The 25,701-nt window shown below is 45.0% G+C and overlaps 1 protein-coding gene across 4 annotated transcripts in view; it reads left to right on the top strand.

Annotated features, from left to right (window-relative positions):
* DICER1 (dicer 1, ribonuclease III) overlaps positions 1-25,701 on the top strand; it is a 70,381-nt gene that overhangs the window by 12,314 nt on the left and 32,366 nt on the right. For 3 of the 4 annotated variants that reach the window (XM_042944208.1, XM_042944206.1, XM_042944205.1), the window contains exons 2-10: positions 9,082-9,145; positions 10,062-10,162; positions 13,540-13,726; positions 14,350-14,512; positions 15,696-15,826; positions 16,807-16,941; positions 17,387-17,547; positions 20,025-20,193; positions 21,629-22,101. In XM_042944208.1, the coding sequence (XP_042800142.1) occupies positions 13,580-13,726; positions 14,350-14,512; positions 15,696-15,826; positions 16,807-16,941; positions 17,387-17,547; positions 20,025-20,193; positions 21,629-22,101 (1,379 nt within the window). In that variant the 5' untranslated portion in view covers positions 9,082-9,145; positions 10,062-10,162; positions 13,540-13,579. Of the gene's footprint in view, positions 1-9,081; positions 9,146-10,061; positions 10,163-13,539; positions 13,727-14,349; positions 14,513-15,695; positions 15,827-16,806; positions 16,942-17,386; positions 17,548-17,716; positions 17,809-20,024; positions 20,194-21,628; positions 22,102-25,701 lie in introns of those variants that run through there. The other variant, XM_042944207.1, reaches the window with a different exon arrangement.

The following is a 25,701-nucleotide window of genomic DNA, read 5'->3' as shown; positions in this document are numbered from 1 at the left end:
CTTGTGCCTGGCACCCCAGTTGGTTCTGGATATATAGATTTACTGTCTTTAACTGAAACTGTTGACTTTCTGAAAAAGTGGCACTCGAGACCTACAGTTGAGGCTGAGGGGTGGGGGTGGTGGTATATGCAAAGGCTCTAGGGTAGAAAGGCCCTTGGTGGATGTGTTTGCAGGGAGGAGGTAGAATTACACAAGTCCCAGTTAGAGATGGATGCAGGGCCGTGTGCAGTAAGGATTTTGGATTGTATCCTCTAAGTGCAGAGGGAATGCATTGAACTTTTGAGCCATCTTGCTATACTGGTTTGACTCATGTTTTCCCTATACCTAGTTACATGGTGCTTTGAGCTCCATTAATATTCTTCTCTTGTTTTTAATCGCTTTCTTTTCTTCCCCCTACCTAGGACTGATGGTTTTTGGTAGTCCTTGGCAGGAGGTTGGGTCTGGCAAATAGCAAACATTTACTCATGCTTTTGGTGTTGAGTGCATTCAGACAGTTCACTTACTGCCTCGGTCCCTTACAGACCTCAGGCTTTATCCATACAATAAGGCGGAAGCAGATGTAGAAAATTCTAAAACACATTTGGGGTGTCCTAGTGGCTTTGCTGGGTTCTGGTAGTATAGGAGGTTAACAACACATTGCCTTTGCAGGGTTTGGTAGCTGCCGGTTTTTTGCCTTTGGTCTAGTGTGGATTCTTTTCTATGTTTTTTTTTTCTTTCTTTCTTTTAAGAGGGTTGTAAATATTCTGAAAGATGTGAGCCTGCACGTGTAGTTTTGGTTCCTGCTTCTTTCCCATCCTTTGTAGTCCCCAAATATGTCAATAATGTCACATGCTCTTAATTGTGCCTCACGCAGCGTGTTCTTTAGTGAGGCTCTTGCAGTGTTTCACCTCCTCCCCCCAGTACCCAAGTTCTCTTTTTCACGCCTAACACTGTATCTATTTTTTTAGTGATTTGCCTATGTGATGTAGCCACTGAATTAAATGTAGGTGTTGTGGGATGATGTAGGAGAGAGAGAGGAGCCAGAGGCTGACAGCTCCACAGACAGTTCCCGTTGTAGACCCGAGGGGCTCCCGGGTGGCTCAGTTGGTTAAGTGTCTGACTTCGGCTCACACCATGATCTTGCCATTCGTGGGTTCGAGCCCCCTGGCGGGCTCTTTGCTGACAGCTTGGAGCCTGGAGCCTGCTTCAGATTCTGTGTTTCTCCCTCTCTCTCTCTGCCCCTCCCCAGCTCGTGCTCTGTCTCTCTCTCTGTCTCTCAAAAATAAATAAACATTAAAAAAAAAAAAAAAATAAGGCAGAGGCTGACAGGCAGATGAGGTCATGTGCCCAAGATCTCATAGCTTACAAATGGATCCCGTCACCACTCTGACTTTGGAGCCCACTTCTTTTCCCCTCTCATCTGGATTCTTTCTGTAATGTGTGTGTTCTGGGTTTAATTGTAACTGAGTGAAATAAGGGTGGTGACCTCAGGAGGCTGCATTTGTTCTGATGCTGCTTCTCTTCTCTTTTTTGAAGCATCTCTCGAATTTCCGTAATGGACATATATTTTTTTAAATTGTATTTAGCGGTAATGAATCTCCATCTTTCTTATTAGATCAGGTTTTGGAACAGCCTGAAGTTCTCTTGATCGCCAAGTGTGGATCTCCAAGTAGAGATGAGGTAGCCAAGGATAGAGAATCATCCCGAGAGAGAGAGTGACCAGCCATCCTGCCTCCTCCACGGTTGGGATAAGTGGGTGCCTAGTGCCCGGGACAGGGGACTTGCAGTGTGCAAATAGAGAAAGTTCCTGTATGAGTAGAGGCAGTGATTACAATGAGGAAAAGGAAGGTCCTTTCTAAAGGAAAGAGTAAACTTCAGAAGTTCCTTGTTTTGTCCGTCACCGCTCCTGCCTCTGGGCCTTGGAGGGCCTCATACACAGAGCCCTTGGCTGAGATGAACTAGGTGGGAGCCCTTGGCGTGTGCCGAGACTAGAAGAGCAGAGGCCCAGATCTTGTTGGAGCCCGCGGGTTCTCGGCCCTGGTGGGGCTGCGCGGGAAGCCCTTTAGGCTGTGGCTCCTGCTTATCCCAACCTATCCTGCTGTTTGGACACTTGTGTGGGGCAGGTGCCACGGCACAGGGCTTATGATGTCCTCAGCGTGACTTGCCTGGTTTCTTTTCTTCACATGCTGGCTCCTCCCCCGCATGAGGCCCTGTTACTGTCCCCTCCCGGACTGAGTCCCTCCAGGACTGAGCTCCCGCCCGGCGCTCACCTTCTCCAGAATACAAGCCGGCGGTACGGATGTCTCGCTCAGTAAATATTGAATGAATGAATAATTCAAGGGGCAGGAGGCAAAACAAAGGTCTTTTAAGTGGGGAAAATCACCTTAAGCGCCCCCCCTTTTTTTCCCCGTGTGTTTTGATAGTCAAACATCTGTATCAGTGTTTACTAGGGTTTTGTTTTTCACTTTGTTTGAAAAATATTGTCAAACTCCTGAGCTATAGGAATAGTCTAAAGAATTCCCACACCATTACCTACATGTACCAATAGGTAACATTTTGCCACATTTGCCTTCTCTTTCTGCATTCCGTTGTTACTTTTCTGAACCTTTTTAGATCAAGTGGCAGGCCTTACACTCTTCACGACTGAATACTCGAGGTAGATTTTCTAAGAACAAGAGCAGATTCTCTTACATAATCACAGTGTAGTCACCGAATTCGGAGACTTTAGCATTGATGATGACAGTTACATTTCACCAGTGTCTCTGTGGGGGGAGGAAAAAACCTTTTCCTCTGGGCTCTTCGTGGATGGACCCCGTGAATTAAATTGACAAAGGCCAGATGAACCAGACAGAAGATTTGTTTGGCATATGCACACTGGAGATTCACCCGGGAGGAGTGAAAACCCAAGGAAGCAGTTAGACTTGAGAGCATATGTACCATTTTAATAAAGGGCGATGTATTTTGGATGCGTGACAAGACAAAGGAATGAGAGTTGGGGCTTCTGGGGATGGTCAGTCGTGGGAAGGGAAATAGATGAGGGAGAGTAACAGGGGCTATGGTAGTAAGGTTTGTTTATGCAGATTCACATCCTCCGGGTCTTTGGGATAATTAACGTCTCTTCCTGGTACTGGAGTAGGGAGGAGGGACACTTTCACAAAGCGACGTTTATGTCCTGCGTTGAGGCAGAGAGGGAAAGGGCAGAGAATTCCTCCCGCAGCTGCTATTTCTCCGTTGCCTTCAGCCCAGAATACTCTTTACGCCAAAGTGGCCTGTTTTCGGGTGGCCTGTGCTGCTTCAGCCCAGTAATGTCCTTTATGGCCGTTGTCCTTCTGTTGTACGGGATTCAGTCCAGGAACTGCACCGTGTGTGTTGCATGTAGTCGACACGTTTGTTTCCACTTGGACTCTGGAATCTTTTCTCAGATTGTATCTTCTGTGATGCTGACATCTTTGAAGAGCAGGAGCCAGTTGTTTTGTGAAATGAACCGCAAATTTCGTTTCCATGTTTCCTCATGATTAGATTCAGGCTTTGCAACTTTGGGCAGGAAAATCTACATAAATGACGTTTCTTTCTCAGTTCATCACATTTAGAAGTTACGTGTCCGTTTGTCCCAGTCCCAGTTTGTCCCAGTTTGTCCCAGATGTCACTGTGGTTAAGGGTGTCATCTCTTGGGTGTTCCAGGGGCAGCGTTACCAGTTCTCATTAGGGTTCGTAGGTAATCTGTGCAGAGATACCTTAAGATGACATAAATATTCTTTTGTAAACTTCAGCCAGCATCTTTAGCATCCGTTAATGACTCTTGCCTCAATTAGTAACGTGATGGTTAAAAATGGTGATTTTTTTTTTCTGTCTTTCCTCTCCGTTTATTAGTTGACATTAAATAGAACTTTATCTAGATTTCACACCTAATAAAACAACGTTTCTAAAGCGAGTCTTTGGGTTTTCCCAGTTAGTTATGTTGTAACTTTAGAACTGTACATTATTGCTGAAACATTTTCAAGGTTTCTATCCAATCAGGTTGCGTTAATGTGCAAGACGATTTTGCCGAGGTTCGGAGCTCTGGGAGGACGAGGCTGGCGGGATAGGATAGCTGGATGCTGGCAGGATTATCATTGTGCAGATGGGTGCCTCTGTACCTTTGATGGCTTCTGATCAGCCCTGAACTTTTCTTTGTTGGGGGACAGGGCAAGGATGGGGTGTTAAACTTGTGAAAATAATGTGGGTGGTTTAAAGTCTTTTAAAAGTAAGAAGTATCCAAATTGAATTTGTTATTTGGCCTGCAAAAAGATACATATTAATTTAAGGTTAGATCAGTAAGGCTTTTTTCTCTACCTGGAATTAGTTAATGAAAACCAAATTTATTGATATTTCCAGCTTTGCTTTAATTCTGTGCAAGTCAAGTATGAGACGATCTTTCCTTTGAAAAATCTTACAGTTTTGGGGGGAAATCGCTATAGCAATAGTATCTAATGTGGAGCAGAAGATACAAATTAAGCCATGATTTGGGTGGTAGGGTGGGCCCCTGTGTGCTGCGTGAGAGGGGAGTCCAGTGATAGGTTTCAGGTTCTTTGGGGTGAGCGGCAGGTGGGGGCCCGGAAGCGGAAGCTCATGTGAAGGCTGGGATACACGAGTCCTGGGCTTCTGGGGAAAGCGGAGAACATGAGTGGGTGCCCATCTTGCGCTCCAGTGCTTGGTGCTTCCCCCCCTTGCCCGGAGCTTTTAATATGTTTGCTTTCCTGACTCAAGTTGACTAAGCTGAACGGCCATCATAGTCCGCGGTCTCTCAGACTCGTTTTGTCTCAGGACTAACCTCTCTTTAAATTTGTTTTTCTTTTTAATGTTTATTCGTTTTTGAGAGACAGACAGAGACAGAGTGTGAGCGGGGAGGGGCAGAGAGAGTGGGAGACACAGAATCCGAAGCAGAGAATCCGAAGCAGGCTCCAGGCCCCGAGCTGTCAGCACAGAGCCCGACGCGGGGCTTGAACCCACGAACTGCAAGATCATGACCTGAACCGAAGCCGGACGCTTAACCGACTGAGCCACCCGGGCGCCCCAGGACTAACCTTTCTTTAGTATTAAAATGTTCATGTGTTGTATTGTGTTAAAACAGCTTAACATAGAAAATGGTGGCCTTTTTTTTCTCTCATGGATGTTCTTATGTGATACGTAAAAGATAGACAAGAAGAGGGTCACGAATTGAGTAAATTCTAGCACTTGTTGAACAGTGTTTTTATTGAATAAAGGACAGACTCTTGAAATCAAACAGTAGCCTTAGAATTCACCTTGAAAGTTAGCGGTGTATTAGGTATTTACCTCTTGAAACAAACTGAAGGGTAAATGTCCTTGTAGGTAACCTGAAGGGGAGGGACAGTTCCAAGTGCCATTTTGGTGTGTAGGAATGTTGTCTTTTTAAGAAATATTCCAAGTACGTGGGCCACTGGCCGGCAGCCTAGAGATACTTTTTATGTGGACATTTTGATGGATGATATTTGTTAAAATGGTGTTTGACCTGTATTCAGTTTCGGTTTTGGACAGATCTAATTTTAGGCTTCATGACATTGAGATGTAAACATAATATGTTTGTTACAGATTTACAGAAACCCAGAAATTTGGTTCATAGAGTAGTGCGAGAGAAGAAAGCTAGTGAATTTGTGGTTTAAGTCATAGAAGCTAGGGTAAGTTTTACCACATTTAATGGCTTCAGAAGGGAGAAGTTAAAAAAAAAAAAACTTTTTGTTTACTTTGTTTTTGTTGGTTTTAATCTAAAGTCTAAATTATTTCTCTCTAGATTTATTTATTTAAGTAACCTCTACACCCAACATGGGACTTGAACCCACGATCCGAGATCAAGAGTCACATGTGCTACCGACTGAGCCAGGCAGGTGCCCCCGGAATCATTTCTCTCTAAACCGTGGTCTTACTGCAAATCATCCTCCACGTGAAAGCTTGTTTTCCAGTTCTAAAAGCAATAAATTTTTCGAATTGCAGGAAATTTTAGAATGCAGAAAAGTTTTAAGGAAAAAGATGGCTTATGGTCATAATCCCATCCTCAATTTTTGGATGAATTTTCTCTCTCCATTCTTTCCTTCCACCTTTTCTTCTTTTGTTTAGTTTGTAATTTGACTTTGTCATGATCTTCCTCTAAATAAAAGTGCTTTGCTGTTTTCCATTGTATTCCATACTGTAAGCAGTTTTGTTCATTACAAATTTTAAATTTGTAATTAAAATTTTTTGTTAACATTTATTTATTTTTGAGAGACAGAGTGTGAGTGGGGAGGGGCGGAGAGGGAGACACAGAATCTAAAGCAGGCTCCATGCCCCGAGCTGTCAGCACAGAGCCTGACTCGGGGCTCGAACTCATGGACTGCAAGATCATGACCCGAGCCGAAGTCGGACGCTCAACCAACTGAACCACCCTGGTGCCCCCAAACTGTCATCATTTTTTAAATGTTCATTTTTGAGAGAGAGAGAGCGAGCGAGCCTGCGGGGGAGGAGCAGAGAGAGAGGAGGACTAGATAGGGATGGGAGTGTGGTTGTATAAATCCTGCCATACACTGAGCATTTTCTGTGTCACAAGAACGTTTTTTCTACCAAGCTTCATATACGTGATCTTAACCAGATTCTCAATAATAGCTTAGTATATTTTACAGGCAAGGAAACCACCTTAGAGGGAGCCTGATAAACCGGGGTCGTCTTTGAGACTGGACCCCTTGTTGGCTTTCAGATGGTTTTTAAATGATAGATACTTAAAAAAAAACACTTTGCTTTCCGGCTCCCCAGGTGGCCTTACCCCATGCCCCTCCCATGTGGCGGGCCTCGGAGAGGAGTGACTGTAAGTGAGAAAGTATTAAGGGGTGAGGGCATCACCTCGGCTTCCGAAGGTCAAACGGCTGAGACTGCTCGTGCCCCGACTCTAACTTAGAAAAGGAAGGTCGGTGGGAGTGGTTTTGAAACAACTTGGGTCCTTGCCGTGCACAGAATCCTCTTTGAAGGAGCCAAGCTTTGGTGCGCTTAGCTCTGTCATCATTTTAAAAGCTCCTCCCCCTAACGTACTTGGATGGCAAACTCTAAGATTTCTCTAGTATTCAAGTTCCAAGAAATGGAAGTTTGTTATTTGGCATGGATATTGTTTGAGAATATATTTTATGGGTTTGTTTTGTTTTGTCTTAAAGACGAGTGTTGAGGAAATATAATTGAAAACAGAACCTCCTCTTTCACCCAGAAAAATCTGTCCACGCAGGTAGAGGGAAGAAAACAGTTTTCTTACTGGGTAAGCATTAAACCGGAGGGCCACGGGCCTCACAGGCTGTCCGCTAAGCAGGCTCCAAAGACCAAGAGATGTCACTCTTCTGTACAGTCAAGTGGTTATGACATTTGACATCCATGTTTTCAAGATAAAATTGCTCATTTCCTCATATCTTCGTGACCAGAGGTAGGTTTTGCGGTTTGGAGTTCGGTGACACATGAGGCCCATCTCTACCTAGGAGACTGCGAGACGTCGGGCCTTGTCTTTCTTGAGGATTAGGTTTCAGGGATACCTTTCAGGTGCTAGGAAAACGTTCCTGAGATGGGAGACCGGCTACAGGCTCTTTGGCTTTTAAAGAGATTCACTTCCGTTTGGAAAGTGTCGAGAAAGAAATTGTGAACAAAGGGAGGGAGGGAGGGAGAATCTCTTCCTTTTATGATCCACTGGGAGAGGGAAGCCTCTTACTTGTAACTTGCCTTTATGCCAGTAATCGTCTAGACCCATCACTTTGCGTCTATAAGCACGGACTCCCTTGGTGATTTCAGGCTTGGTGGGTAAAATGCCCCGGATCTCCGACATCGTGTTTGTTGCCGGGATCCAAAGGCTCTTCAAACAGTCCTCAGTTTTATCTGTTTTCGCTTACAGGAGTACTTCTGACAGCATTTTACCGTCACGGTGTTAACGCGTGGTTTTCTTTGCTTCACTATGGGACTTTAGAGTAGTTGGCACGTGCTGGGCTTCGTGAGAGTAGGAAGGAAATCTGGACAGCGATACCTGTGGAGTTAAGAGTGTAGGCACCTGTGACGCGTGACGATGAAATGACTGAGTTGCAAGTTGTGTTACCGGTCTTGAAAATGTGTACCGGCAAGCTCTAGATGCTTCTGGACCTTAGATCAGAATGGTTAAGCTGTCTGTCGTCACAAGCCTTTGTCTGAAGGGGTATGGCTGGAGTTAGATGCTAGTTAATGTGCGTGAAGTTTGTTGGTTCGGACTGAACCTTGACCGAGTGTCTGATACCTGGCAGGTCTTTTTCGGAGCTGTCTAAAAGGGGCTTCTCAAACAGGAGTTTGCATGTTTGTAGTCGAAGTTCTGATCATCAATTAAAATGAGAAAACTTGACCTGTTGGCTCTGTATTTATGAACACGAAGTAAGTTTTCATTGTACTTGGTGCGTTAACTCTCTGACGTCAGTACCGAAATGCCTAAGGAAATAATTTGGGTAACAGTGATTTTGTAAGAGTGGAGTTGAATTTTAAAGCATTGTCAGCTTTATTATTTTAGTTAATGGTGTTTTGAGAAAAGGTGCGAGCGAACGTGAATGACAGCGGGGTGGAGCGTGACAGATGAGGCCTTGACGGTGGACTGAGTCTGTATCTTCCCAGGTGGTGGGACAGAATGCAATTAAGCGTCACAGTAGGAGGTAGCTTTAGAAACCCACACAGGCGCCAGGAGAGGGGAGATCCGCTCCTGGGAACCTGGGAAGCATGGTTACCGACCCACATGGTGTTCCCGCAGTTTCAAAGTCAGATTTTACCCACATGGTGTTCCCGCAGTTTCAAAGTCAGATTTTACCGGCGGGGGGGGGATGGAATTTACTGCCAAGAATTCTCCCTTCTATCTAACTGGATTGTGCCAACAACCTGCACACGTTCTCAGTTGTACTAGAACATAACAAAGGCTAATTTTGAAGGCAGCTCTTTCAGGTGTGTACTGTTTTCTTGACTCTGAGTAGAAAAATAAGTCACCAGGAATCTTACTCTGATAAATATGCAAAGTTTGTCGAATAGGAATTTTCTTAAAGTTGGTATTTAACAACGAGTTTAATGTTCTAAAATATTCTCTCTGATTGCTTTTAGGTTACCTAGGGTGTGAATTAATACAGACTTGGAAACTGAAAGAACTTAGAATCAGCATTTTGAGGTAAATATGTACATACTACAGCAGTGCTAAGACCTGCTTTGTTAACTGACTAGCAAAACGAGCTTGTCTGTGAAATGAGAAAGCGTCACCTGTGCTCGAATGGCCTTCGCCCGACTAGACCAGACACGGATGAGTTTCACGGTTTCTTTTCCCGAGCCTCTGGGAGTGGAGACACTGCAGTCATTAGCGTAATGAGCACGAGCAAGATTTGGTGTCAAAGCCGACAAAATCAACATTTGTTATTTAAATGAAGCTTCCCGTGTTAACACACTTCCTTAGTTTTTGATCTGTGATCTTTTACCAGAACCGCACTGAATTTATGGTTCTTTATAACAGTATTGTTGGGGTGTGTTCTGAATTCTTTTATTCATGAATGAATTCTGTAAGAGAGTTTATAGTGTGGATTGAACTGTTGTGTTTTTAATTCCATTCTGAGAAATTGAAATTGCTGACAGATTTCATGCACGTATCGCGGTGATTGGGATTTCTCAGCCAAGTGCCTCTTTCGGTGATCTTCGTTTCTTTGGTGTACGTGAATTTAGGAAATGACATATACGTGGCATTGCCATTTTTACCCCCCGTTATTCTAGCTGCTATCTTCAGATTTTGTTTACTGTGTTTGATTTTCTTGTATTCCTTTTGCGGCCTTTTCTTGAACTTTCCTCTAACTTTTTCTTTTCCCCAGATCTCTGGGAATTAGGCATGCTATTGTTGCCAGCCCCCACTCTCTTGTTCTTTGTTTTAGAATAAGACTTCATACCCTAAAATAACCCAAATGTCTTTTGTTTAAAATGTAATACAAAATAATGGTCTTTTATTTAACTCTTCTTATCAATGGTGCTTTCTTGTAGATGTGTTTATATTCAGTTTTAAGTACAGGAATCTTAAACTTGGCTATTTTTGCATTTATTTTTAGAGCAGAAGCTTGGGCATGCTGTGATTTTCCAATAAACTGCTATCACAATGTCAAAATGCAGCTCGGACAACAGCAACACAGAGATCTCAAACATTAAAACGGTAAATCTGTGATTTATCTATCATACGTGGAAAGAGGAAGAGAGTTTGTTCGTGTGTTTTACTAAATTATTTCTGAGAAAATACTACGTAGAAGCTATACAATGGCCTCACCAGTTTCGTGGATGTAATTGTTTGTCCAGAAACTTAAACTCTGTCATCGAGGAGCCATCACAAGGCATTGTCTGTTGGCTCTGCGAAAGCAGTTAATCAATAATCAGTTCATCTGTGAAACTACAGAACGTTTACTTACCAGCAGGGATTCAGAGCTTTTCCTGAAGACCAGCTTAAGGGGAAAAAAAAAATCTACTTAAACACACCAAAGAAAGTAAAAATTGGCAAAATTACAGATTGCTCTGTTTTCACATTATTGGATTACCTGTTGAGGTTTTTCATCTTGGATTCGCTTTCCCTAAATAGAAAGTATCTCTGGGGCCAGCCACTGTACATTCAATCGGTGAAGATGAACTTAACTATTGTGACCTTACGGAAAAGCAGGTTGAGAGGGTTAAATCGCGGTCCCCTGTCTCCTTGCAGACCCTCTCCCGCACCCGCCCTCCCAGGAGAGGGTGTGGGTTTCCAAAACCTACACAAATACCTTTGGAACTGTGACGATTCTGTTCTGTACGTTATTGTGCGACAGTTGTGACTCTCTTGTTGAGTTTGTCAAATACTCCCTTGAACTTGATTCTTCTGCACGCGTGCTCCTACACACGTGTGCCGGTAGAAGAATCAGGGTGTACATGCATCCCTGTGCAAATGCGTGCCAGGTGACCTGATGTCTGCAAGGCGCACAGAAGCCGTTTGAAATTTTTTATTGTCACTCACATGGGCACGGTTTTCATTCTACAAACTGCACTGTTTGTCTGCCACGTTCTGGGGGTGGCTTGGTGTGGCGGGCGAACCGAGTGTGCAAGGGAGTCCCAGTCTCACCACTTGTACATATTTACTTTTCGAGAGTCTTTTTTTGGAAACAGTTTCAAACGTACAGCGAAGTCACAAGGTTAAGAGTGGGGCAGAGAATCCGCGCTTTGCTTAACGTGTTGTACACATTTGCTGTACGTGTATGTGGTTTCTTTGTCTGAACTATTCGAGGAGAAGTTGCGTACATCTCATGGCCCTTTACCCCTGGACACCGTGGGGTCTGCTTCTTAGGAATAAGGCTGCTTTCTTAAACAGCCTTAGTGCCGTGACCAGCCTCGGTGACTTTGACAGTTCTATCAGGGGCTCTGTAATGCCCTCTGTGGCATCGTTCTGCAGTACAGGATCCAGTCTGAGATCACTCACTCCAGTTAGCTGTCATGTCTCTTTATAGTCTTTCATCTGGAACGTTTTTAGAGTTTTTCTTTGTATTTTACACATTTTTAAAGGATACAGTCTCCCTTTGGAAAAATAGAACATTCTTCTCATTTAGTTTTTTAGACTCTTTCTCGGGCCTTATTAGTTACAGTTCTGCCACTGTTATCTCTGTGAGAAAGAATGGTGGCAGCGGTGACAGCAGCAGGAAGGGGTGTCGCGGGTTCCTGGCTCCACTTGGTGTTGGCAGGTGAAGGAAGAACTCTTTGGGGACTGGCATTGCCACCTTCCTCCTTTTTTATTCTCTTCGGTGGTCAGGATTTATGCTGATTTCCTGACCCCTTTTGCCATAGTTGTGATCGGTCTTGGATTGGCATTTGAGTTGGGTGGAGGCCGAGGGAGGGGGGTCAGGCTTTCGGCATAAGTCGTACCAGACAGTGAGCAGCCCACGGTAAGGAAAATGCAGAATGGTTTGACTGGGTGGTAGTCAGTGGGAGGGGCCTGTGGTCTGGGCCGTGGGCCTGCAGAGTGGCCCAGTGGACCTCAGGAGATGAGGTGCCATGGCTTTAGCTTTGGGTTCTTGGCAGCCGTGTTTGCTTAACCCACGGGCGTGCAAGCAGCGGGCCTGAGGAGTTGAGAACAGTGAACGCTACGCGGGGGGTAAAAAGAATGGTTGGTGGGGCTTTGGTTCGGTAGACGATGAGCGGATTATTTCTAGGAAGAACACAGTTGGTAGCGTTCAGACCGTGCTCCGCAGTCCTTTGCTCGCCGTCCTCCTCCCAGAGGGATGACGAGAACGATCGTAGGTCATCCTGGCTGGTCTGTGCTGTCTGACCTGGCCGCACCTGCGTTGCTGCTGTCCTCGGCGCCCGCAGCCCTGTGTCCCCCACTACTTACAGGAGATCACACCGGCACTGGCCAGATGTTGAGTTGTTGTCCACTGAACTGACCTCTGAAATCAAGGGAGACTGGAGACTTCTCGTTGGATTTGATAGAACAGCTTCAGTCGCTGTCCTGTATCGTGGTCGTCCATTTCACGCGTCAGGAGATTCAAAGGTTCTTGTCAAGGAACGAAGAGTGGGCTTCTTTCCGGTTTCATAGAGTGATAACAGTGAAAACTCCCAAGCAGTGTGCGGGCAGAAATTTCCTTTGGGGGCAAATAAATGCTGCTGACAGTCAGAAAGCCGATGGTGGACTGCCACGTTGAGGTCTGAGACCCTGACCCTCTGTGTGCAGGTTAGGAGTTTGAAAAAGACTCGGGTTTAGTTTGTCATTTTACATAATCCGATTCCTCTTTGGGAAGGAATACGTGAAGCACAGAAGAGCCCTTACCTACCGTGAAAAACTCAGAATGGTTGCCCTTTGTCTTGATTCATCTAGGATATGTGTAATTTTAAAGGTAAATATTTAAATCGTTTGTCAGCTGTGCAGTTGAGCTAGGTTGTCAGTCGAGGAAAAGACCTTGTGTGTTTACGGTCTTTAGATACAATGACAAAGTGTTGGCAGGTATTTGAAACTTCAGTGCCTTCCAAACGTTATCTCGCAAGTTTATCGATAGTGGCATCAGTAGAATTGATAATGCTTGAAAATGTTTGTTTATGCACCCACGTGCTTCGCATGTACATATGTATTTAAAGAGGCATCATATTCATATTTTCTTTTAAAGGTATATGACGGGCATGGTTCTCTATCAGTCAATACAGATCCGGATTTTCTTCGTGAGTTCAAAGTATTGTATGATAGAACTATACCATCATTTACGTGCTCACTTCTTATCAGTGCGTTTGAAAGCTATTGCTTGTTCCCAGGTACTAAGGCATCAGTACGTATCCGTGTCCTTGTTTCTTCGTGTAGTTGCCTAATTATTTCAGACAAGTTTCTAGGTGTAGGATTGCCGGGTCGGAAAGTACAGAACGCTTGACTTTTGAAAACGATCCTCTTAGATCGAGAAAAAGCTAAAACAATGACAGGGGAAGTTTGCAAGGGTCCGGAGGAGTGACACTGTGATGTTTCTCTTGTTTCTTGTCTTTCTTTCGTCCTTAACCTTGCATGGTGGGGTGACGGTGTTCTTTCTCCCTTTGCAGTGAGCTGCGCTAGAGCAAAATGCAGTGAGAAAAGCACTGGATGAATGAAAGCCCTGCTTTGCAGCCCCTCAGCATGGCGGGCCTGCAGCTCGTGACCCCTGCCTCCTCACCAATGGGCCCTTTCTTTGGACTGCCATGGCAACAAGAAGCAATCCATGATAACATTTATACGCCAAGAAAATACCAGGTACTAATGAGAACACTAATACTGGAGCGTTTCCACTGAAATGGAGTCAATTAGCACGTAGTTGACATGTCTTATGTAAAACCCATTTACCTTTTCAAGCTCTCCTCTTCTGAGTAATTTTCTCCTTCCAGATACTTTTGTTCCTAATGGCCCTTTTCTTTTCTAACATCTGCCATAATCATTTTGTTTGTGAAGTTCCTTATTGTTTCCCCTCCGAAAACCTCTCCCCTCGCAGTACCCGCTTGGGTGTGTCTGTCCTCAAGAGCTGGGAGGGAATGGAGACGGGTTCCAACCACCACCAACGGGCAGGACCACGGTTACTGTAAACTCGGTTCTTCGTGTTATTCTTGGGGAGTTTTCTGTCCCCCCTGCAAAAATAATTCTCAAACAGATTGTAAACGTTACCCCACGCGTGTTTCTACAACACAGCTGGCCATACGTCACAGGCATTTTCGCGCCTGTGATCTCCTTCTGGAAAGATGCAGAGAGTCTGTGTTTTGGCAGACTTAGCAGAGGAAGATCTCAGGAAGTAGTGAAGTTTCCTGAATGAAGACAGAACCCAGTTTTCCCAGTGTTGTACCCAGATAAGAAGTGTGGCATCTTCTTCCCCACTGTATTTCTAGGTGGAACTGCTCGAAGCAGCTCTGGATCATAACACCATAGTCTGTTTAAACACTGGCTCAGGGAAGACGTTTATTGCCGTACTACTCACTAAAGAGCTGTCCTATCAGATCAGGGGAGACTTCCACAGAAACGGAAAAAGGACGGTGTTCTTGGTCAACTCTGGTAATGCAGAAACTGTTTTATCATACTGTGTGGAGGACATTGGATGAGATTTTACGGTTGAGCACATTTTTAAAAAAAGTTTATTTATTTTGAGAGAGAGAGAATGGGGGAGGGGCAGAGAGGGAGGGAATCCCAAGCCGGCCCTGAGCTGTGAGCACAGAGCCCGACATGGGGCTTGATCTCACAAACTGTGAGATCATGACCTAAGACCAAACCAAGAGTCGGACGCTTTACCGACTGAGCCACCCAGGGGTGTCCCGTAAGCACCTTTTCTCTGTGGCTATTAAGTTAGATGATGGAACGTATAGAGGGTTTGAAGAATAATATACTTGTTGAGATTCTGAGAGCAGAAATAGCAGTTAGTCTTATCTCTTAACTTTATAGTACTTCTCTTTTAAGCGTCAGCCGTTTTATTTCACAGATGTTAAACTTCAGCTTTTTCCTTAAACGTATTTAATTCTGATGCTACGGTTTTTGCATGGGCTGCCTTTCGGAACATAAGCTAATCTGTGTCGTCACAGTTCTTTCTGGTTATATTTGTTTTAGCTTTGCAAAGTCCCTCAAAAAGTGCTTGATTTATGAGACTGGTAGCATTGTGATTTGTGATTTTACTATGCCAATTACAGAAGGGGAGGTAGGTGCTTCTTAAAAGTTAGATATTCAGTCAGAGTCTGTGATCCTGGATTTGTGTTTGGCTTTACATATTCAAACAAAAAGTATAAAATGTGAACCTGAGCTGCTGGGGCACTGGTCTCCTTTTTTGTTTTCAGATGGTCTCAACATGTGATGTTCTCCTGTACTTTAAATATCTATGAGACCGTCTTATTTCTTGGCAAAACGATCTGATTTTACTGAAGAAAACAGGAGTGGGGGGTGGCTCTGGAGTAGTTCCCATTCCAGCCTAGAAGTTCTGTTCTTAGGTTGGGAAAATCGGCTGTGAAGAAGGAGGGTGGCATAGGGTTCTCTGAAGTGAATGACAGAGGACCAGGTCTTAAGTCTAGTAAGAGCATTTTGGAGGCTCACCTTGGAAATACGGTTTTCAATTGGCTATCTAAAAAATTGGGGGTTAGGTAATGATATATGATAATAAGGATTTCCTTAGCTGTCTTAATCATTAGTAGTCCAGAGAGCCAGCTACGTAAGATTTGTCCCATTTACAAGGAGTATTTGTATCTGTAATCAGCAAACCAGGTTGCTCCACAAGTGTCAGCTGTCAGAACTCATTCAGACCTCAAGGTTGGGGAATACTCAAGCCTGGAAGTAAATGCAGCTTGGACAAAAGAGAAGTGGAACCAAGAGTTTACTAAGCACCAGGTAAGACTTGGAAAGGAATTTCCCTTTGTAAATCCCTACGAGTCCTCGACTTCGTCTGTAAGATGACCTTTAGTCTTGGTTGTCTTTGTTTAGTTTGAAAACTCGTTCCTGTACCTTGTCAGCCTAGGAACTAGCCCTTCCGTACTCTTTCTCACGGTCTGAAACCAAATGAATAGGAACGTATAATGTTGCTCTTACTGCACAGAAGAGAACCAGCTTTGCAGTGTGATTTACTGGCTGGAAAAACACAAATTCTGATGACGTACTTCCCGCTTGCGGATACCCTGCTTTTCAGAAAATTTACGCTTGAGTTAAGTGTCTTGAGACTGGAGACGCTTCTCGGTTGAGACCTTTGGGTCTTTGGCCAGAGACTTCCTCTGACCTACACGTTTGTGTGGAGCCAGCGTGTGTAGAGGGTCTTTTTGGTGTTGGTGTGTCTGAAGCGGTTAGGAGATGCCCCGTAGCTCAGCTGGAGCCCTGCACACGGACTAGCGTGTCTCACACACGGGGTTGAGTCCTCATCAATGAAACAGTGAGATGTCCGCACAGAGATAGTGCCCTGAAAAGAACATTTGGTCGGTGTCTTCTTCCAGAAAACCTTGTCAGTTCAACGGGAAAAAAGAGGAAAACACAGGGTGAATTGTGTTGTCGTTTGATTAAAGTAATAGGTCTCATCAGTCAAAATGGGGCTAATAGGAACCTGAAAACCTGACGTAGTTTTAGGAGACTTACCATAAAAGCATGGTCGCAGTTATCAAGTATTTTTTTCCCCTCATCTGTTTCCGTATTTGCCCATCTCTGCTTCTTGGTTCCAAAGTATTAGCTTGCATACATTTAGAACGTCTGTTTTGATTTTGACTAATGAGTTCCTCACTTCTCTCCTACAGAACGCTGGCTCCGTAATCTGATTTAACAGAAGTGTATCCAGGCAGGTAGGCAGGTGAACGCACGTTCGTACACTGATGTCGGCTTTCTTTTAGGTTCTTGTTATGACCTGCTATGTCGCCTTGAATGTTTTGAAAAATGGTTACTTATCGCTGTCGGACATTAACCTTTTGGTGTTTGATGAGTGTCATCTTGCGATCCTAGACCACCCCTACCGAGAAATTATGAAGGTAAGTTTTTAGGTGTTTATCAGTCTTAATGCAAGTCAAATTCCTGAGAATAAGCGGTGTTTTTATATATCAAAAGCAGTAATATCCGTTACCAGTTTTGGGAGCTTCGTTCCCTGTACGAACGAATGAATGTGAAATTAATTTTCACTGAGATCTATAATAATGAACTGTCATGCGTAACCTATAGTAAATCTAGTCCTGGGATAAACTTTTAAGCATAAGTAAATGAAGTACGTAATGCGCGATACATCCATTATATCATCTGTCGTAGCACATTGACATACGCCTCTTGGATACAGGGATCTTTGAAACAGGCTCCAGTCATTCCATAAGTGATACTTTTAGTGTCTGCCCATCTTCCTGATTTGTGTCGGTCTGGCAGTGTCTCTGTCGTCCTGGCCTCGCAGAATGAATGCCTCACTGTCAGCATCTCTTATCGTGTCAGCTCTGTGAAAACTGTCCATCGTGTCCTCGTATCTTGGGACTGACTGCTTCCATTTTAAATGGGAAATGCGATCCCGAGGAATTGGAAGAAAAGATTCAGAAGCTGGAGAAAATCCTCAAGAGTAACGCTGAGACCGCAACTGACCTGGTGGTCTTAGACAGGTAGGCGTTCGGCTGGAGTTTCCCCTTCCGTCCCTTTCCTGGGGCCTCCCGGGCAGCGCCTGTACAAGTGGACGGGTGCCTGAGGCAGGGAACGAGCGAGTCTGAGAATCCTTAGGGCAGGGACCTCCCCTTGTCTCCACAGAGAACAGCAGATGGAGGGGCTTCGTCTCTCAGAAGATGCCATGAGCGTGGGCCCCTCCTGTTTGCTGATGTGGACGAGGACCGGGAGCCAGGACAGGAAGCTTGTTTCTGCCCACGTGTGTGCGTGGTCGTTCCAACCTAAGTGTCTGCGTGATACTTTGCAAGAATACGACTTTATGGATAGAATTCAGTGTTTTGTGCTATGTTTAAAAAAAAAATTTTTTTTTAATGTTTATGTTTGAGAGGGAAAGAGAGACAGAGCACGAGCAGGGGAGGGGCAGAGAGAGAGTGGGAGACAGAATCTGAAGCAGGCTCTGCGCCGTCAGCACAGAGCCCGACGTGGGGCTCGAACTCACGAACTGCGGGTTCATGACCTGAGCTGACGTCGGACGCTTAACCGACTGAGCCACCCGGGCGCCCCTACGCCACGTTTTAAACTGATTGGAAAAACCCCAGTGTTTTGCAAATGGGTGTGACTGTGTGAGAATAATGTTGTTTATGCTTTCTGGGTTTGTGTCTTTGAAAAGATAGCTGCTTTGAGTTTCAGTAAAACGTGCACACATACACACTTTTTTTTTTTTTTTTTTTTAAATTTTTTTTTTTCAACGTTTTTTATTTATTTTTGGGACAGAGAGAGACAGAGCATGAACGGGGGAGGGGCAGAGAGAGAGGGAGACACAGAATCGGAAACAGGCTCCAGGCTCCGAGCCATCAGCCCAGAGCCCGACGCGGGGCTCGAACTCACGGACCGCGAGATCGTGACCTGTCTGAAGTCGGACGCTTAACCGACTGCGCCACCCAGGCGCCCCACATACACACTTTTTGATTTGAGTTGGTGGATGGGAGCTTATATCAATTAGGTTTATAATTAAATTGATTCAATTCACATTAAAGCATCCTTATAGGCGATAGTTCTTGGAACAGTTATAATGACTAGAGAAGCCGATTTCTCAGGGAGTTAAATCAGACAGGTTTTGAAATCCTGGCTTCCACTGACTGGGAGTTGTATGACTTCAGGCGAGTCCTTTATTGTCTTGGAACCGGTAAAATGATGTTGACAGGGGTTTCGGGGGATTCCTTGATGATCAGTCACGTTGATAACGTGGAAAACGTCTTGCAGTGTACCTGCCATTTAATAGGAACTTGGGGAAAGATCTCTTTGTAGAACGAGAAGAAAAGGTAATGTTTCGGATCCATGGGATGTAAGGATTCAAAAAACATGAAATACACGCATGAAATACAAATCTCGCCACCTTTCGGACGTGGTGTTTTTGACTTCCTCGAGCCAGAATGAGCTGATGTGGCAGTGAAAGGCTGTACTTTTGTTCCGAATTAGATTGGGAAGCCTGCAGTACTTGAAGTCTGCAGAAGTAGAGGTATTAGGGCACTTAAGTAAAACTGATAAGTGGTCTATTGAATCTGGTACTTCCCAGTTCTCTAAGCGTGACTCTCTGGTTAAGTATAAAGTCTGATGGAGAATAATGAAAACTGTAGTATTTACACATGTCTTTAGTGTATTTCATTTCCTTAATGATTGTTAGTGCTTTCATTTAAAAATTTTTTTCAATGTTTATTTTAGAGAGAGAGAGACAGCGAGTGCGAGCATGGGCGGGGGGGGGGGGGGGGGGGGCAGGGCAGAGGGAAAGGGAGCCAGAATCTGAAGCAGGCTCCAGGCTCCGAGCTGTCAGCACAGAGCCTGATGGAGAGCTAGAACCCACAAGCCACGAGATCATGACCTGGGCCGAAGTCGGACGCTTAAGCGACTGAGCCACCCAGGCGCCCCAGTCATTGTTAGTATTTTCGAATATTATGTGCTGTTCTCGTTGTCCTAGTTCATAAAGGCATAAGAGATCCAAGGATGATACCATAATCGGTTCAAAGTTAGGTGAGTTTTCCTTACAAGGATATGGTAAAAACACATTAAAATAAAGTTGAATTTGCAGATGCTAAGAGTTTCGAGTAGTGTGGAGGTGGATAGATTCAATGATAGCATTTTCCCTCTATGATCCGCCCCCGTCCCTATTTCTGTGTCTGAGAAGTAATCATTATTGAGTTGTTTGAGTATCTCGATGCCCAAAGAGGCAAAAGCTGAAAGTCTAAACCTACAAACCCTGGGGTAATAAGGTCATGATAAGACTCACAGAATTCTTTGAACGTGGGCTCTAGACAGTCACTCCTAGAGCCCTCCTGAGCAAGCGTAGCACATCTGAAAGTGAGCGCCCTGGGAGGAAGACCACTGCGAGCCTGCCTGTGATCCCAGGGTGTAGACACATATTCGGGGATCGTAGTGCGGGAGTGAGTTCACTGTGGCAGTGACACCCGTTGTTTCGTTACAGATACACTTCTCAACCGTGTGAGATTGTGGTGGACTGTGGGCCGTTCACGGACCGAAGTGGCCTCTACGGCAGGCTGCTGCTGGAGCTGGAGGAGGCACTGAACTTTATCAACGACTGTAACATATCTGTGCGTTCGAAAGAGAGAGATTCGACTTCAATTTCTAAGCAGGTAAGCGTGTACAAGTAAGTAGAGAAAGTACGAGTTGAGTTTTCCTGTCGAAACGACAGTGTGCTTCTCATGAGGCTGTTGGTATGTTTTAGTTCAAGGACTCGTCTTCTTATTCCTGGACTTTTTTCATGGAACAGATCATACCGGGTTGAGTTCATGGTCACCTGACATTATTAAACGTCAACCTCCTTGGTTTCAGGAAATAGGTTGGAAAAAGGAAAACAAGGAGGTGGGTTGGGGTCCGTTGTTGGGTCAGATGAGTTAGTCAGACCCTCGGGCTGAACGAATTCTTCTGCTGTTACCCGTGTGTAACTGGGTCTGAGCCCATCGCTCCTGAGTGGTACAGCTTTGGGAGGAGATCCTTTTTGATCAGTGGTTCTCAGAGTGTGGACTCCAGATCGGCAGTGTCAGCGTCCCCCTAGGACTTGTTAAAACAGATTAGGGACCCATCCTTTACCTGCTGAAGCTGAAGCTCAGGGGAGGGGTTCAGCTGGCTGAGACGTGACAAGTTCTCCAGGTATCCCGATGCATTGAAGTTTGAGAACCATCATCCTAGGACTTTGCAAACCATTTTTTTTTTTAATTTTTTTGTTTAACGTTTGTTTATTATTGAGAGAGAGAGAGAGACACGCAGAACATGAGCAGGGGAGGGCCAGAGAAACGGGGAGACACAGAATCCGAAGCAGGCTCCTAGCTCCATGCTGTCAGCACAGAGCCCGATGCGGGGCTCGAACTCACAGACTGCGAGATCATGACCTGAGCCGAAGTCGGTCGCTCAACCACCTGAGCCACCCAGGCGCCCCACAAACCTTTTGTGAAATAACGCTGTTACGTCGGAGTCCAGATTTCTCTCCTGCTGATTTTTTTCTGGAGCAGCCGTGCTTAGACTCTTCTCAGCCCTTGATTTCTCATTAAGTCTGCATTCAACCCAGTTTGCCTTTTACTGGCCCGCAGACCCGGCAGTCCCTCAGTTACAGCCTCGTTAGGGATTTATATTCCACTCTGAGCTAAGAGCAGAAGATGTGGCTCTCTGGGCATAAAGTGCAAGGAAAATTCTCTTGCTCTTGTCTGACGCCTCAAAGAAAATTGCTCTGCTACATAATTCACCTTGCATATCTACCTGGAAGTCAGTGATTCCGTTTTACTTGTAACAACAGACCTGAAATTAAATTTTATTAACCTTATACGGGTGCATCTTTTATATTCTGTTAATGATTACCTTTTCTGGGGAAGACAAAAGGATGGTTCTGGGCATACACATACATGAAAAAGTAGAGACTGAAAAGCCCACCGGCCGCCCCCCTCAACCTTGGGGCCCTGGCCTCAGTGTCTGGATGAGTGGGGTGAATGTATTTTGAAGGTCCCACTTGAACCGTGCGTGAAAACGCTGCGTGATGTTACCGTTCAGCATTTGGCTCTTTCTGTTGTCCTGTAGATACTGTCAGACTGTCGTGCCGTATTGGTGGTCCTGGGCCCCTGGTGTGCAGATAAGGTCGCCGGGATGATGGTCCGGGAACTGCAGAAGTACATCAAACACGAGCAAGAGGAGCTGCACAGGAAATTTCTATTGTTTACAGACACCTTCCTAAGGAAAATCCATGCACTATGTGAAGAGCACTTCTCTCCTGCCTCACTTGACCTGAAATTTGTAACTCCTAAAGTAATAAAACTGCTCGAAATCTTGCGCAAGTACAAACCATATGAGCGGCAGCAGTTCGAGAGCGTCGAGTGGTATAATAACAGGAATCAGGATAATTACGTGTCCTGGAGTGATTCTGAGGATGATGACGAGGACGAAGAGATCGAAGAAAAAGAGAAGCCGGAGACCAATTTCCCGTCTCCGTTCACCAACATCTTATGCGGGATCATTTTTGTGGAAAGAAGATACACAGCAGTTGTCTTAAACAGGTAAATAAACGTCCGAGATTAGCGGCTCTTCCCGTAGTGGAGCGAGGCAGCTTTTGGCTTGCTGAAGGGATGCTCTCTAATCGCTCTGAGACTGGCGGAAGGCCCAGGTCGGTGGCCTTCACTCAATACCGTCATGGGTCGTGTGCGATGCTGTACCGGCATCGACGGGGGCGGGGGACTTGCGTGTGACTGTCGTGTTCCCGAAAGGCTGGGTCTGACATGACCGGAGATTTTTTTTTTCTTGAAGGATGTCCATCGGTCGTGACCCGTTTGACACAGAGAGCGAGTATGGGAAACTTCCGTGACGTTACAGTGAAACACTTTTTGTCTCCCGTTTAGTTGTCAGATGCAGTTCAGATAGTTCACCCGTGACTGTGTGTCAGGCTTTGTGTTGAGCATTTCACACCAGGCTTTCCCCTTCACGTAGTTGGAGGATAAATTTTGCCGGGGAATCATCGTGGTTATTTTGTTGCTGCTGCTGCTGTTAGCTTTTTCCTCCTGACAAATGTCGATTCAGGGTTGCAGATCCGCGGTGGAAAAAGTTGAGAACTGGGTTTGCACTTTGGCTTGGTTCATAGACTCAGAAGAAAATAAAAATGTTGGGGAAGCATTCTGAGAATATTGGCAAAGGATGACCCTGCATCCAGACTAGGCCGTGGATGCCCGTCTCCCCCCTCCTCTTTGCCAGAAGTTGATTCTTCCTGGACGTCGGCCCAGCCAGGGAGCGGTACTCCAGATCTGTGTCAGACGGTCTGGTAACGTGTGGTTCTTCCTGGTTTGTGTACAGATGCTGTGGTATCAAAGGGCCAGAAAGGGGCCTTATTTTGTGCTTCAGACAATCAGACGACGATCTGTTTCTCTCTGAGATCCATTAACTGGCCAGAGCTGATCTCTAAGAGCCAGTTCCAGAAGTAGTGATCTCTGAGGAGAAATTCGGCTTTGGTTCCTGTGGTAATTTGGGATTTCCGCCCCCCCCCCCCCCCCCCCCACCCCAAACTGCTTCTCACTGTTTTGGGGCTTTGAAAACTTACTTGAGTAATGAGAAATTGGACTCTGGGGTAGTCATCTGGCGGTTTTTAGTCTGGTAATTTTCATAGTCATTGGGCCTGATCCTTATGATGAATACAAAGTAAAATAATGTTAGGTAGTGAATTACATTGGAATCCGAAGTTTAAGGTTGGAAAGGGACTCATTGACTATCTAATCCAGCCTACTTATTTTTATAAAAAAGAAAGGGCCTCAGGAGGAAAAGTGATTGGCTCCGAGTGAAATTGCTAGGCAGTGGCAGAGACAGTTCTAGAATCCTGATATCCTCCCTCCTAGTTTCCAGATCCTTCTACAATCATGATGCCCTTGGGCATCACAGAACACTAAAAACCAGTGCTTTATAGTGGGCAGACCATCCGGGACACAGACCAGGGAGCGCATGACCGTCAGGATTGTTTCTTAGAATGGGGGAGAGGCATTTCAAGGGTCAGCTCCAAGCTTCATTATAGCCCTGCCCCCAGACAGGATGGTTTAAGAGTTAAATACACTTTAGGGGACTTGGAAGAAATGGGGTACATTTTCTTCTTCTCCCTCTTCTCTACGTGAATTCTTCAATGTAGAGCTGTGCCAGTTTTCACTGCAGGAATACTAGCCTGAAACCGTGTATCAAAAACCAATCAGTTATTTCCTATTGGCTTTGAGGATCAGATTAATTGTGATCAGCTTTCATGAAAAGTGCCTGGAATTTAGTGTTGGATGATGAATCAAGAGCGGTTTGAGAGTCAACTTTATGGGCAGCTAATGAAATATACAATAGAGGTCTTGTTCCAGTAAGCTTTTTAATAAGCTTAGAAAAACTTCCTGAAATCCACATTCTTTCCTTCCATCAGTTTAATGGGAGGAAAACCCTTCCTCAGTGAATAGTTTCATGGGAGTCTAAGCTATTGTGATACATGGGCAGTTTTGTCCTCTCCTAATTGAAAAAAATGAATCATAGCTACTTCTGTGTGTAATGTAGCCACGTGTATAGTCTTAGGATTACACTTTTCCTTTTGCCTTATGTATGGGCTTTATGGTTTATAACTTACCTTTAATTTTGTTTTGTTTTTTTAGTTTATCTTTTGAGACAGGGAGTGAGAGCAAGGGAGGGGCAGAAAGAGAGGGAGAGAGAGAATCCCAGGCAGGCTCTGCACTGTCAGCACAGAACCCAGTGCAGAGCTTGAACCCATGAACTGCGAGATCGTGACCTGAGCCGAAACCAAGAGTCGGACGCTTACCTGACTGAGCCACCCAGATACCTTGGTTTCTAACTTACCTTTTAGATATATATTTAAAAATTTTTTCTTCTAACGTTTATTTTTGAGAGAGAGAGATACAGTGTGAGTGGGGGAGGGGCAGAGAGAGAGGGAGACGCAGAATCCGAAGCAGGCTCCGGGCTCTGAGCTGTCAGCACAGGGCCCGACGTGGGGCTCGAACTCACAGACCGCAAGATCATGACCTGAGCCGGTTGGACGCTCAACCGACTGAGCCACCCAGGAGACCCGCTTTTAGATCTATTTTTAAATTTTCCAACACTCCATGAGAAAGGAAGGTGCATGTATTAACTGTATCATAGATGAGGAAGTGAAGACTCCGTTTGTGATCCTCCCAAAATAAGGCAGATATGGCCCTTTTCACTGTGTCATTTATTAGTCTTGTATGACAATCGAATCTGACACGCCTGGGTTTACATCCTCTCTCTACCCCTCTCCCTCTGTCTCCCTAGTAACTTAAATGTTTACAGAAAAGTTGTAGAGATTACAGAACTCCCTTGTCCCCTTTAGTTGGCTTCCCCCATCCATTGTTAACATCTGACATTATCGTGTACATTTGGCCCAACCAGGAAACTAACATTGGTGCGTTACTGTTAACCAAACTTCAGACTTCAGTTTCATTTACCAGTTTTCCCATTAGTGTCATCGTCTTAATCCCAGGTAGCATGTTGCATCTAGTTGTGTGTCCCTGATCTCCACTGGTCTCTTGTATTTTCTCTTTTTCCGTGCTTCTGATGACCTTGATAGTCTTGAGGAGTACTGGCCAGGTAGTTTGTAGACTAGCTTTCAATTTGAATTTGTCTGATGTTTTTCTCAGGATTAAAATAGGGATTTAGGATATGGAAGAATACTGTAGAGATGAAGTGCCCTTCTCATCACATCGCATCAGGGGGACTCATGGTCATCGACGTGAGACATCACCAGTGACATGAAACCTCGTCACGTGGTTATGGTAGTGTTTGCCAGGTTTCTCCTGGAAGGTGTTCTTTTTCTCCTTACTTTATTCTGTGGAAGCAGATCACTAAGCCAATTCATTTATTATTGGAATTCTTCTGTGAGGAAAACTTCTTCTCTCTTTGATCCTATTTATTATTTATATTCATTGACCTAGGTTCTTTTCTCACTGTGGACTCGTTTATTTTTTTAAATATTTTCTTTTAGGGGCGCCTGGGTGGCTCAGTCGGTTAAGCGTCCGACTTCGGCTCGGGTCATGATCTCACGGTCCGTGAGTTCGAGCCCCACGTCAGGCTCTTTGCTGATGGCTCAGAGCCTGGAGCCTGCTTCAGATTCTGTGTCTCCC

Source organism: Panthera leo, chromosome B3, assembly GCF_018350215.1.
Source record: "Panthera leo isolate Ple1 chromosome B3, P.leo_Ple1_pat1.1, whole genome shotgun sequence".
Taxonomy (NCBI): domain Eukaryota; kingdom Metazoa; phylum Chordata; class Mammalia; order Carnivora; family Felidae; genus Panthera; species Panthera leo.
Note: the sequence above shows the minus strand (reverse complement) of the source record. Positions and strands in the feature narration are given on the sequence as shown.